The sequence below is a fragment of the Narcine bancroftii genome, chromosome 8 (assembly GCF_036971445.1).
Source record: "Narcine bancroftii isolate sNarBan1 chromosome 8, sNarBan1.hap1, whole genome shotgun sequence".
In the NCBI taxonomy this organism is placed as follows: Eukaryota; Metazoa; Chordata; class Chondrichthyes; order Torpediniformes; family Narcinidae; genus Narcine; species Narcine bancroftii.
In genome coordinates, this window is record NC_091476.1 from 154,244,251 (window position 1) to 154,259,101 (window position 14,851).

The following is a 14,851-nucleotide window of genomic DNA, read 5'->3' on the forward strand; positions in this document are numbered from 1 at the left end:
TCGGCCCACGAGCCCATGCCGCCCAATTACACCCAATTGACCTACACCACGAGTTTTGACTGGTGGGAGGAAACCAGAGTGCCAGAGGAAACCCACATAGACATGGGGACAACATAAAAACTCTTTACAGACAGCACCGGATTCAAATTCCAGTCGTTCACTGTAGCACCATGGCACTACCTGCTACATGAATTGTGTGGCCCAAAATCTGCTTTCTGTGGTTTCCTGTCTTAACATCAACTAAACCTTTGATAGAGTGACACCCACCCAAAAACAGTTTGCAGGCTATTGATCAAACAAAATTTGGCAATATATCACTGAAGAAGGTAAAAGAGTATGTCAGTGAGGAAGATTTTAAGGTATTTCTTAAAAGGAATTCCATCCCTGAGGGACTTGGCATCTGGAGACATAGTTAACAATGGTGCAACAATTACACTGGGGATGAACGAGTAAGAGGTGCACAGGCTATTGGAGGACTTCAGGGCTAGAAAATATTAAAATGGAAGAATAGGATGAGATCATATGTTGTTTTCTCAGTGAGCAGCGGGGTCATGGGTGAAGGGGATGATGATTCAGGCAGTAAATGAGTTTAAAGTTAACAGATAATGAAAGAATGGAGATTGGCCAACAGGGTGGGGGTCACATTAGACTAACAACAGAATGGATAAAGGTTTCTGCAGCAGATAGGTTGAGCTGGGGAACAAGAAGGTAGCAAGAGCAAGGAGGAAAGAAGTGCCAGAGAGGATGGAACCCTTGGCTAGATAATTGTGCCCCCCCCCCCCCACCTCCCAGACAGAGAGCAAAAGAAGGAAATCATGAAAATCTGTAGTAAAAACACAAAATGCCTGAGAAACTCAACTGGTCAAACAATGCCCTTTATGTAGCAACGGTAAAAATACATAACCAATGTTTCCGGCTTGAGTCCTTCATCAAAATATGAGAGTGTTGGTGGGTGTCCGAACAAAAGGATGAGGGGAGGAAAAGTGGAGGGGGGGAGGTGGTAAAGGCAGGAGAAGGGAGGGAGGGGACAGCAGGGGAAGGAAGGATGGCTGGGTGGGTGGAGGGAGAAGGGAGGGGAGAATTGGAAAAATTGGAAAGGGGGAGAGGAAAGAAAAGGCAAGTTGGTTAGCAGAAAAGCAGAGAAGTCTCTAATAATGCTACCTGGCTGGAGATTCCCAGACGGAAAAATAAGGTGTTGTTCCTCCAATCTGCGGTTGGTCACTAGCCTCCATGCAATATAAGCAGCGCATTTGTATGTTATGTCAGAGGGAGGGAGGGGGGAAGTGTGATAGCACAGAAGAGGTTCATGGCAGGTAGGCTCCACCCCTCTTTCCCCTGCCCCCCCCCCACCCCCCCCCCCCGCCCGAGCGAGTTTTCAAATGTCAGATTGTACCCCCCTCCCCCATGGCAGTTACCTTAATGCTCTCTCTCTCTCTTTTTCTCTCCTCCCCCACCCCCCTTCCTATTCATCTTGTGTCTTTCCAATCATTTGTAAATAAACCAGTCAAATTGCAGTTTTTGTCCTTGGTTTCACAGCTGAGACCATGACTGGTTCATAGTTGACCAGCTTGCAACTAACATTCACACTCCCTCACCTCAGGCAAGCCCCTGCAGCCGCACTAATCTTTAACATCCCTCAAATGCTTAGTTGAGCTCCGACCTTAATCTCTGGACATCCTACTCCCTGATATCAAGGCAGCAGACTACAGGCCCACTCCATGGAATGTATAATATCTTTTGACATTGCAATTAACTTTTTTTAAATGAAAATAATTTAACTATAGATGTAATTTTTTAAAATCAAAATAGATTAACTGAAGAGTAGATTTAACGGATCGATGTTACTTATAAACATTCAAATGAAATGAACCACATTCCTTCATCCGCTGTACATTTGAAATTTACCAGGGGTGTAGGTTAATTGAGTATAAATTGGGACGCACGGACTCATTGTTCGAAATGGCCTGTTACTGGTCTGTATGTCAAATTTTTCAAACTTAGCTTTCCATGCAGTACAGTGTAAGAAACATAGATACACCAATCACATCTGACATAAAACTAAAGGGGAATGACTAACACATAGGAAATGCCTCTAATCCCTTGCTTTTGGAATTACCCCACTCTGTGCTGAATCTTGCTGCAAAACAGGAGCTCAGAACTGCCAGCAACTGGACCCTCGGGAGCGTTCTGTATTTTTGCACAGCGAAGCGAGTCATGAACCTGCTGGCCTGTGAGAAGCACCTCACCACTGGTTTGGTGGACATCAGCAAAAGCTAAATACATTTCAGCTCATTAACCCAAGCTTCAGGAAAGGTCACGACATCAATCCTGATTTTTGTTATCTGACATCCTTACAGCCCCCCCCCCCCCCCCACCTCCGCTAAAATTCATCTTTATTTTTTAAGGTGTCTTGACAAAGGGTTCAGACCAGACATTTAGGCCCTTTTATAGAGAAAAAAAAGGCGAGTGTAAAGACAGATTCTCCGTCTTTAATTTTTTCTTTGGCTTGGCTTCGCGGACAAAGATTTAAGGAGGGGGTAAATGTCCACGTCAGCTGCAGGCTCGTTTGTGGCTGACAAGTCCGATGCGGGACAGGCTTTATATCGCTGCACAAACTGCCATAAAAAGTCCGACGGTGGATGGACTGCTGGAAAACACTCAGGCTTCCGTCTGCCTTGGGGCGTACACTTAAAGGTGGAGTGTAGTCGCTCCACCTCCTCCTTTATAGGAATGCCGCTGAAAGCAGTTGCAGTCTGATGACATCACAATGACCTCATCAGCCCACGACCCAAGCACGATTTTTTTTAAATCGTTCAAATATAGGGCAATAGCAACTGTGATTTGTCTCTAAGGGATCATTATTCTATTCATGAGTGATGGCTAAAGTTTCTTGTTCTTTTGGGCAGGAGGGAATGTCTATATTAATTTTTCACTTGCCAGCACATATGTTTGTTGTCACGATTGCGGGCGGTGATGCTGCACCACTCGCCCTGCCTCCCTCAGCTCCAGAAGACAGCTTCTGACTCTGTGCTCTTCATAAAGGCCACTCTGAATCCGCATTATAGGCCATCACCATGAAAGGTAATTTCACCATTTATTCCTGTTGGCTTTAATGCGGGGTTGTTGCACTTATCCAATAGTCTGATTAAATTAAAAAGTAAAAACACAATTATAGAGAAGCTTAACAGGTTAAACAGAGTGCATTATATAGCAAAGAGAAAGATACATAACCAAAGTTTTGGCTTTGAGCTCATCTTTGCTATATAAAGTACACCATTTGACATGCTGAATTTCTTCAGCATTGTGTTTTTATTTCAACCGTGGTGTCTGCAGACACCTTGATTAAACTCACTGTATTCTATACCCTCCAACCCAATGAGACTGAGTGCAATAGACTGCAGCTTTTATAGCTTGTAACTCAAGCATCCTTGATAAGTAGTGATGCCTTACTGCAATAAACTCAGGAGCAATTAATAATTTCTCTTCACTTTGCATCTCGTCTTTCCCCTCCCTTTTTCTTCCCATCTCCATTTGGGGTGCTAATGAAAACAAGGCTCCAATGTTAAAGTTCTGGAGATTTGATTTGGTTCATGGTGCTGAGATTGCTCCCGCACCATCCCTCTACCCATCTCACCTGTCTCCTTTGGGTCTTCGCTTTTGCACATTCTTCCCTTTCGGCCTCCTTTCACTCCCGATGCAAGAGGTGCCACCTGGACCAGTTACCCGTATCGATTCCAAACCTTTGGAGGATTTCTTGAATGTAAACTCCACTGGCTCTCCCTCTTTCAAACTACGGAAGCCTTCCATGTGCAGCTTGCTCTGAAAGGAACAGCACTCAGTGGTAAGGAAAATGGTTTCCATTTAGTGTGAACCGAAAAGCACCAAATCTCACAATGATTTTATGTAATCTCAAAATAATTACCAAATTATCCCATACTGAAAGATGCAAGGAACACAACTTAGAACAGAGTGTAACACACGCTGAGACAACACGATGTCTATAGTTATGAGTACTCAGTAACTAAGATTCCCCGCGCACATTTTTAAAAATTAACACATCACCTGTTTTTTTCGACTCCTGTCGAAGGATTCAGGCCCAACGCCTTGGTCACTTTTACGTCCTATGGATGCTCGTACATTGGGCAATCTCCAGCCAGATGGCATTATCAACTTTTCTAATTTCAGCTAACCTCCCCCCACTTCCCAGTTCCAGCTCTCTTTCCCCCCCCCCCACCTTCCCTCCCTATTCACCTAGCCAACCTACCTTTGCAACCACTCCTCCCCCTTCTTTTATTCAGACACCACCCAACATTTTTGCATATCTTGATAAAGGGCTCAAACCCAAAACATCGATATGTATTTTTACCTTTGCTATATAAAGTACACCGTTTGACCTGCAGAGTTTCTCCAGCAACGTTTTTACTTCAACCACGGGGTCTGCAGACTTTCATGTTTTATTTGCAGTAACTGAACCTTAGTTACAAAGCTCACCAATAATGTCATCTATGATTCACATTGCTTTTCAATCAATGACTTACTTCCTGACATAAACTTTCCACCATCTACAATGCATTAGTGCAATGAAAAACTCTTCCATGTTCCCTGAATGTATGCAGCTCCACAACACTGAATACTGTATATACTTGTGTAACAGTCGAGATTTTTGGATCAATTGTTTGGGTCAAATTTGGGAGGGGAGTGGAGTGGTCAACTTTTACTCAAGTCATACTTTTGACCGTAGCAAGTACCTGCAATGTTCAAGGTGTCAGGAGCTCGGATGGCCAGGACCAGCCGGGGAGTCAGGAGCTCTGGTGGGCGGGTGGCCAGGGCATCAGGAGCTCAGATGGGTGGGCAGCTGTGGCAATGGTTGGGAAATCAGGTACTCTGATGGGCAGCCAAGACGAGTATCCACAGTCGGGGCTTCCAGAGCACCGTTGACCAGGCGGTCAGGAGCTCAGATGTGTGGACAGCTGTGGCAATGGTTCGCGGTTGGGGAATCAGGTACTCTGATGGGCAGCCAAAACGAGTATCCACAGTCGGGGCTTCCAAAGCACCGTTGACCAGGCAGCCAGAGCAGAGATCCACAGCCGGGGCATTGGGAGCTTGGATAGGCAGGTGGCTGGGGTGAGAGTTCACAGCTGGGGCATCAGGAGTTCAGATGGGCAGGCGGTCATGGCCAAAAATAGCAGGGTTGACTTTTACATCTTCTTTGGCTTGGCTTCGCGGACGAAGATTTATGGAGGGGGTAAAAAGTCCACGTCAGCTGCAGGCTCGTTTGTGGCTGACAAGTCCGATGCGGGACAGGCAGACACGATTGCAGCGGTTGCAAGGGAAAATTGGTTGGTTGGGGTTGGGTGTTGGGTTTTTCCTCCTTTGCCTTTTGTCAGTGAGGTGGGCTCTGCGGTCTTCTTCAAAGGAGGTTGCTGCCCGCCAAACTGTGAGGCGCCAAGATGCACGGTTTGAGGCGTTATCAGCCCACTGGCGGTGGTCAATGGGGCAGGCACCAAGAGATTTCTTTAGGCAGTCCTTGTACCTTTTCTTTGGTGCACCTCTGTCACGGTGGCCAGTGGAGAGCTCGCCATATAATACGATCTTGGGAAGGCGATGGTCCTCCATTCTGGAGACGTGACCCATCCAGCGCAGCTGGATCTTCATAAGCGTGGACTCAATGCTGTCGACCTCTGCCATCTCGAGTACTTCGACGTTAGGGGTGTAAGCGCTCCAATGGATGTTGAGGATGGAGCGGAGACAACGCTGGTGGAAGCGTTCTAGGAGCCGTAGGTGGTGCCGGTAGAGGACCCATGATTCGGAGCCGAACAGGAGTGTGGGTATGACAACGGCTCTGTATACGCTTATCTTTGTGAGGTTTTTCAGTTGGTTGTTTTTCCAGACTCTTTTGTGTAGTCTTCCAAAGGCGCTATTTGCCTTGGCGAGTCTGTTGTCTATCTCATTGTCGATCCTTGCATCTGATGAAATGGTGCAGCCGAGATAGGTAAACTGGTTGACCGTTTTGAGTTTTGTGTGCCCGATGGAGATGTGGGGGGGCTGGTAGTCATGGTGGGGAGCTGGCTGATGGAGGACCTCAGTTTTCTTCAGGCTGACTTCCAGGCCAAACATTTTGGCAGTTTCCGCAAAGCAGGACGTCAAGCGCTGAAGAGCTGGCTTTTACATACAATGTACAGAAAGCACGCAAATTTTGGGTCCCAAAAAAAGAAGGAATTTCAGCTATTAAACAAATATATATGGTACTTTCCAGGACAAAACAATGCATTGCATTGGAACCCCACCCTCTGACCCAAACTCATTTACTCCTCCACCACTGGCACAGTGTGGCTGTATGTACTAACTACGTATTTGTATTCCTTATGCATCAGGGCAGAAGAGACCAGAACAGTCACAACTTTGACAAGTTAGCCACAACGTACTGGGAGTGATACTCAGCAACAGGTCAGACAACTTGCTGAACCAGAAACACCTGTGCATCAGTTCCACCCACTGACTGACCAGGTCAGCCCTAACCATGTTGAAGTGTTCACCATTTGTCTCAGACCTGGCAAAATGGTGAAACTCTGTTGAGAGGAGTTTGTCACCATTTTCAACTCCACCCCCCCCCCCCCCCCCCCCCCCCCCCACCACACACACTGGCAAAGACCCGGGGGATTCAAAGCACAGTGAAGGTTTTAACATTAAGTTTCACTCTAGCTATTGTCCCAACCCCCACACTCTCCCAATGCAGCCAAATCTGGGACATTCCACAGCCACTGATACTGCAGGAGGTGAGTTAGTGCTGTAAATAATAGCCTGATAATGATGATGGGGCCCACTTTGAAAGCCAAGGAGAGGCCAGTGTGTCAGATCCTCTAATCACAGGAATGAGAGAGAGGCATGCTGAGAATACAGGATATCCCTACCCATAGACAATGCACAAGGCATTCCCAGCTCCCTACAGGACCATCCATTGCATTAAAAATCCCCCTGGATTTATTCCTCTATTTGAAGCAATAAATTAAAACCAAAGAAAGGTTAGAAGAAAATACTGGTATATTTTATAGCTACTTATGTCAAACTTAAACTGCCTCTTCTCCTGCAATCCATCCTTGTCTGCCCTCAACAACAATCTGCATAAGGCAGTGAAGGAAGAATAAACAAACAGGAAACAAAAGGCAAGCCTCAGGGAGCCACCGCCAACAGGCAAAGTCTTCACATCTTGAACCCAGAGGACAAAGCACCTCCCGTCCCCCACTCACCCCTTCTGCCCATCACCCACAATCATTCCCACCTAACAAGATTTTTTACAGCACTGTAGAAGCCAATTCCAGCCACTTAAACTCGTGCCGCCCAATTACACCCAAATTAACCTTCAATCCCATATGTTTTTTGGAGGATGGGAGAAAAGTAGAGCACCCACACAGACACGGGGAGGACATACAAACTCCTTACAGACAGCATCAGATTCAAACCCAGGTTGTTTGTGGAGTGGAAACAGCACCACGCTAGCCACGTCACCCAGGTTCCAGCTAACTTGTTGACGATTTAGTGAATTCACATTCACAATGAACTGACTGTTCTTGGCACTTTCTTTGGGGAAGGGGTAAAGGTAACAGGAAGTAGTGAAACATGAAAGTCTGTGGACACTGTGATTGAAGTAAAGTCACAATGCTGGAGAAACAGTGTACTTTAAAAAGCAAAGATAAAGAAACAAAACCAACATTTCAGACTTGACTCCTTCAAAATATGATTAAAATATAGACAGTCACCCAAACAAAGTAGTGGGGGGGGGGGAAAGCAGGGAGAGGAATACAGTCAGGAGGTAGTAGATGGATAAGGGAGGGAGGGCACTCCAGCAAACACAGAGCCAACCCCCCTCCCCTAATTCACTGGAGTGCCCTCCCTCCCTCCCTTATCCATTTGTTATCTCCTGCCTGTGGGACTACTCCTGCCCCTCACTCCCCTCCACCATTTTTCAAGCCCCTGTCCATATTTTGCTAATACAGTGATGAAGGGCTCAAGCCCAAAACAGTGGTTATGTTTCTTTATCTTTGCTACAAAAAATCCACTGTTTGACCTTCATTGTTTTTATGGTCACGTAGAATTCAGTGTACATTTATCCTGTGGATAAACAGAGCCCACCTCACTGACAAAAGGCAAAGGAGGAAAAACCCAACACCCAACCCCAACCAACCAATTTTCCCTTGCAACCGCTGCAATCGTGTCTGCCTGTCCCGCATCGGACTTGTCAGCCACAAACGAGCCTGCAGCTGACGTGGACTTTTTACCCCCTCCATAAATCTTCGTCCGCGAAGCCAAGCCAAAGAAGGGAAACAGGATAAGACCACAGAGCCCACCTCACTGACAAAAGGCAAAGGAGGAAAAACCCAACACCCAACCCCAACCCACCAATTTTCCCCTGCAACCGCTGCAACCGTGTCTGCCTGTCCCGCATCGGACTTGTCAGCCACAAACGAGCCTGCAGCTGACGTGGACTTTTTACCCCCTCCATAAATCTTCGTCCGCGAAGCCAAGCCAAAGAGAGAAACAGGTAAAATAGAAATGGAAAGTTGGACAGATAGAATATTACACAGATAAATAAAGAGATAAACTATTTATTTATAAGAGGAGACACTAAAGTCTGCAGATGGTGGAATCTGGAGCAAAACAAGCTGTTGAAGGACATCCAATGGGTCAGGCAGCATCCCTGGAAGGAAAGGGATGATTCATGTTGAGACATGACCCTACATCAGTTTAAATACATTAAACTTGCTTCAACACCATGGAAGTCCTTTTCATCCTGATGATTTTATTGTATAAAATATGGCAGAGAGTTATCCACAGATAACTCCCACAAACAGCAATCAGGTAATAACCATTTTTTTAAAAACTATTTATTTGAAGGATCATTAATAGTAATACAGAATACATTCCATAAAGAAAATGTTATATGAATATATATAAAAAACAAAAAGAAAAAAAAAATTTTTTAAATTAAATAAAATCCCCACCCACCCTCCCACCCCATCAGCCAGCTCTCTTAAGGAGGGCCAAAAATATAGAAACAGAAATAAGAATATATAATAAATCAAAATATATCTAAATGCATATATTCCACATATGGTAACCATTTATTAACAAAAGAATTATTAACATGCAGATATGTAATTTTTTTCCATAATACAAGCTTTCAATTCATTCTGCCATCACATTATATTAATCACTATGTAATCTTTCCATGTACTTGCTACACATTTTCGAGCTACAGACAATGCTAAATATACAAATGCAATTTGAAAGTTATCCAACCCTAATCCCTTTAAAGGAATCATATAGCCGGATGGGTCACGTCTCCAGAATGGAGGACCATCGCCTTCCCAAGATCGTGTTATATGGCGAGCTCTCCACTGGCCACCGTGACAGAGGTGCACCAAAGAAAAGGTACAAGGACTGCCTAAAGAAATCTCTTGGTGCCTGCCCCATTGACCACCGCCAGTGGGCTGATATCACCTCAAACCGTGCATCTTGGCGACTCACAGTTCGGCGGGCAGCAACCTCCTTTGAAGAAGACCGCAGAGCCCACCTCACTGACAAAAGGCAAAGGAGGAAAAACCCAACACCCAACCCCAACCCACCAATTTTCCCCTGCAACCGCTGCAACCGTGTCTGCCTGTCCCGCATCGGACTTGTCAGCCACAAACGAGCCTGCAGCTGACGTGGACTTTTTACCCCCTCCATAAATCTTCGTCCGCGAAGCCATGCCAAAGAAGATAGCCAATTTTAAAAATTGATGGATCTAATGGTAACTTAAAGTTATATTTTCCAAAATTAACTTAATTTCATCCCAGAATGGATGTACATGCAATAATGACCATTGAGGAATAAAAAAATTGTCCAGTACATCATGATAAATCTGACCTTCAAATATAAACCTGCAGATATGATCTCCCTGTTAGAAATGAACAACCTCATGTCTGCACCCAGATGTGATTGGCCCCAATGCCAAATCTAGGTAAGTCACCTTAGGGCTGTGACTTTTTATAATAGACTCTGATAGGAAGGACCACAGGTCTTTGTCCACCACTCAATCCAACTTAACTGAGTGGGTGAGGGTGTAAAAGGTTAGGTGCAGCTATTCTGATAATAACAAGAGAAAATAGAGAGAGAGAAAAAGGGAGAGGGAAGGACAGGAGATAAAGATTTGCAATCATAGTAAAGTGGGAAGAGAAAAGGTCCACAGAAATTACAAGAAAATTCAAAGTATGTTGGTCATCATCATATTTCTTAGAAAATGGACATTGAAATGTCCAACCCTTGTTTTCTTGGGAAGAGGCTGCATTCCTCAGAAACCAATAGCCACAAATTGATTAAATGATATAGCTTACAAAGTCATGATGAAAATTAAACCCCATTAGTATGCAATTGGATTCACACAAGGATATATGATGTTATCCAGTCATTTGGTAATGGCAGTGTTGGCACCATTCTCAATTCCTTACTTCCTACTAAATAACTGATAGTGAACCACATAGATTTTTAAAAAAAAAAAAGTCCAGTACTTTTAATGGCACCAGCTTTTAAAAAAAATTCCAAATATATTTAATGAAATGAATTTAAATTTCACTGCTTAATAAAGTACAGGAGGCTCACCAACCCCAATTTTGGACAGTGCAGCAGGATGAATAGAAACTCCAACAACAGCACAGAAAACACCCCTTCAGCCCTTCATGTCCATGCCAGCCTGTGAGTACCCATCAATACTTACCCCATTGCTCTCTATACCTCAATGATTCAGGTACTTAATTGGCTATCTCACACTTGTCAAGGTTGCCTAAATTTCATTGTTCAATCCATTCTATAAAATCCTGTGCCCCAACACTACCCTAATAACTATCAATAACATGATCAATTTTAAACGGCATTATATAGTCCATATTCACCTCCAGGCTTCTAACGTACACGAGAAACATCTTACCACCAATCCTTGTGGCCCATTACCTGTACTGGCCACAGGCTTCCAATCATAAAAACAATCTTCCAACCTTCTGGATCAGTCTCCCATGTAAAACGCTATCAAAGAACTTTAATAAAATCTAAGCAGACTAATCATCAAGCCTGTTCATTAGTTTCAAATTGGTCAAATAGGAACTCTCCCTAACAAGGCCATGTTGACCATCTTTTGATTACTTCTTGCTTTTCCAAGCGTGGGATTAATCCTGTCCCTCAAAATTGATTTCCTTTCATTTCCCTGCTACCAACAATAATCTCAAAAGGCCAGTATTCACGAAGTTTATCTTATTCTTGAACAAAGGAACCTCAACTTTAAAACAAAGGCATAAAATGGCTTTACAATTTACAGAAGGATTAACAAACATCAACTTCATCACATATAGTAGGATTGATAGGCAATGACTTTGATTGTAAATTCAATAGGTACTGAATTTTTAACATACAAGACGATCAAAAGAAACTAGTTCTATAATCAATTGGGACCAGCTTTCCATTACCATTACCCACCTCACTGACAAAAGGCAAAGGAGGAAAAACCCAACACCCAACCCCAACCAACCAATTTTCCCTTGCAACCGCTGCAATCGTGTCTGCCTGTCCCGCATCGGACTGGTCAGCCACAAACGAGCCTGCAGCTGACGTGGACTTTTTACCCCCTCCATAAATCTTCGTCCGCGAAGCCAAGCCAAAGAAGATGATGCACAACAGGAGTGATGTGGACTCAACAGGACCTAACATAGATTTGATGGGCGAAATGACCATGTTATAAGAGTTCTGTTCTTTCACTAACTTTATAATCTACTAAATGATCAAAAGAGACCAGTTTTCTAATGTACAGATACACGACAAATTTGATGTTTTGCAATGTATAGAAGGATTGAATCAGATTTATGATGTACCAGAGGTTCAACATACACCAGCTATAGAAAATAATCAATATCCAATGGCTTTAAAATAGTCACAAACTTTGAAAGAACCAGCTTTGTAATTTACACATGGATTGACACTGGCAATAATATAGACAGAAGAATTCATTATGTTTAAATGAATTAACAATAGCAGATTTTGAAAAATTCCACTTTATACTGCTCAGATTGGCATGATACAGTAAAGGAATAGTTTTTATAGCAAGTAAAAACAAAGCTGGAGGAACTCAGCAGGTCAAACAGTGTAATTTCTTTTCAGAGCAAAGATAAAGAATCATAACCAAAATTTCAGGCTTGAGCCCTTCATTAAGGTATGGACAAAATGTGGAACAGTTGCTAGAACAAAATGGTGAGGTGGGAGGGGCTAATTACGATTGTGCCATAATCTACAGGATGATTGACATCACCAGAAGCACCAATATAAAAGGAAGTGACTTTATAACGTACAAGATCATCAAGAAGAGCCAAGGCTACAATATAAACAAAAATAAAATACATCAGCTTTCTATCTGACAGGATGACCTTATTGACACCAGCTTTTTGATGGTAAAGGAGGATCAACATGCATCTCTTCATTCTGTTCATAAATGCATTTCCTTCTTTTATGTTGTACAGGAGAAGCAACAAATAACAGTTTTATATTCTACAGGAAGATAAACAGACAGGGTTAAATGCATTGGAGGTTATTCCAGAGTGATGTATTTTATTTTTGTTTATATTGTAGACTTGGCTCTTTTTGATGATCTTGTACGTTATAAAGTCACTTCCTTTTATATTGGTGCTTCTGGTGATGTCAATCATCCTGTAGATTATGGCACAATCATAATTAGCCCCTCCCACCTCACCATTTTGTTCTAGTAACTGTTCCACATTTTGTCCATACCTTAATGAAGGGCTCAAGCCCGAAATTTTGGTTATGTTTCTTTATAATTAACAGTGGATCTACATAAAACAGCATATCGATTGGCTAAATAGGCTGATGTGATACACCAGACTTATAACTACCTGTATGCCAGAACTTTATGTCAAATATGATTAACAGATACCAGCTTTTAACCTTGTAGAACCAAAGCTATATATCAAATTAGAACTGTTCAAGAACCTCAACAACTTCGCAATATATGGCCATATTAATATAAATCAAGCTTTGTCTACAACAGTTAGAACGACCCAAGTTTACAATGGAGCAGAGTCAGAAGATTTATAACATGGAGGATTCAAACCACCCACTTCATGCTGTTCAATATATTGATGTTGTAGATGCACCTACATCTGCTCCATAATACATCCAAGGGTCATCATGGTGATTATTACAAAAACCTGTCACCTTTGACGAGAGCTCAGATTCAATAAGAGTAGGCCTTAATGATTCCATTTCCATTCTACCAAAGAAAGATATCAACAAATATAATCACTGAGATGGACACTGAGCAACTCTGCAATCTCTCTGTGCAACATGATGGCTGAGAAAAGTTCAATGTAGTCACACATTGGCATATAGAATCCAAAACAGAACCGATGTTGAGGATTTTTTCTTCAGCAAATGCTGATTTTCCCAAAACATGCTACAAATAAATATAGTACCTGAACTACAAATAAATCAAAAAATGAAAATTTAAAGTCACATTTAGAGTGTACAAGGGGATTGATGGCAAAATGGATGGCCGGCGTGGTTAGCACAACACTACAGTGCCAGTTGAGGGAGCTGGAGCAGGGCGGAATCTTGGACTGAGCGGTTGGCACTGAAAAGAGATTGGAAGTGTTCTGACCATCGGTTGAGGATGGAGATCTTGTCTCTGAGGAGGACTTTGCCGTCAGAGCTGCGCAGCGGGCTTTGGACTTGGGGTGAGGGGCCGTACACAGCCTTTAGAGCCTCGCAAAAACCCCTGAAGTCGCCAATGTCCACGCTGAGCTGGGTTTGCTTGGCTAGTCCACCACTCATTTTGGATCTCCCGGAGTTTGCGCTGAAGATGGCTGCATGCGCGACGGAAGGCTTGTTTCTTCTCTGGCCAGGACGGCTTTGTAAGGTGAGCCTGGTGGGCAGCTCGCTTCTTTGCCAGCAGCTCCTGGATTTCCTGGCTGTTATCGTCAAACCAGTCCTTGTTTTTCCTGGAGGAGAAGCCCAGTACCTCTTCAGTGGATTGCAGTATGGTAGTCTTCAGCTGATCCCAGAGGGTTTCAGAGGACGAGTCCGTGAGGTGGATTGCATCCTCGAGCTTTGCTTTGAGGTTTGCCTCGAAGTTTCCTCTCACTTCGTCTGACTGCAGGTTTCCAACATTGAACCTCTTTCTGGGGCTTTACTGTTCCTGGGCTTTGGCTTGAAGTGAAGGTTGAGCTTGCAGCGAACCAGCCGGTGGTCAGTGTGGCATTCCGCGCTGGGCATGACCCTGGTGTGGAGCACATCTCGTTTGTCTCTTTCTCGCACCAGGACGTAGTCCAGGAGGTGCCAGTGTTTGGATCGGGGATGCATCCAGGTAGTCTTCAGGCTGTCCCTCTGCTGAAAAAGGGTGTTTGTAATGACAAGCCGCTGTTCTGCGCAGAGCTCCAACAGGAGGCGCCCATTGTCGTTGCACTTGCCGTCACCATGCTTGCCCAGGATTCCTGGCCAGGTTTCTGAGTCTTTGCCAACGCGAGCGTTGAAGTCGCCAAGGATGACAACCTTGTCAGCTGTAGGGGTGCGTTGAATGAGGTTGCGCAAGTCAGTGTAGAACTTGCCCTTTTCTGTTGGATGAGGTCCTCACCCGGGATGAGACATATAAGGCAATTGAACAACTGAAAAGTGGCAAAGTAGCAGGTATGGATGGAATCCCCTCCAGAGGTCTGGAAGGCTGGCGGCAAAACTCTACATGTCAAACTGCATGAGTTTTTCAAACTTTGTTGGGACCAAGGAAAGCTGCCTTGGTCTACCTTCGCGATGCCATCATCAT

General features: G+C 44.0%; 1 protein-coding gene across 2 annotated transcripts in view; it reads right to left on the reverse strand.

Annotated features, from left to right (window-relative positions):
• Positions 1-14,851, reverse strand: part of LOC138741908 (protein lin-28 homolog A-like) — a 74,462-nt gene that overhangs the window by 6,234 nt on the left and 53,377 nt on the right. For both annotated transcript variants that reach the window (XM_069896135.1, XM_069896134.1), the window contains one exon: positions 3,635-3,819. In XM_069896135.1, coding sequence (XP_069752236.1) covers positions 3,635-3,819 — 185 coding nt within the window. The remainder of the gene's footprint in view (positions 1-3,634; positions 3,820-14,851) is intronic.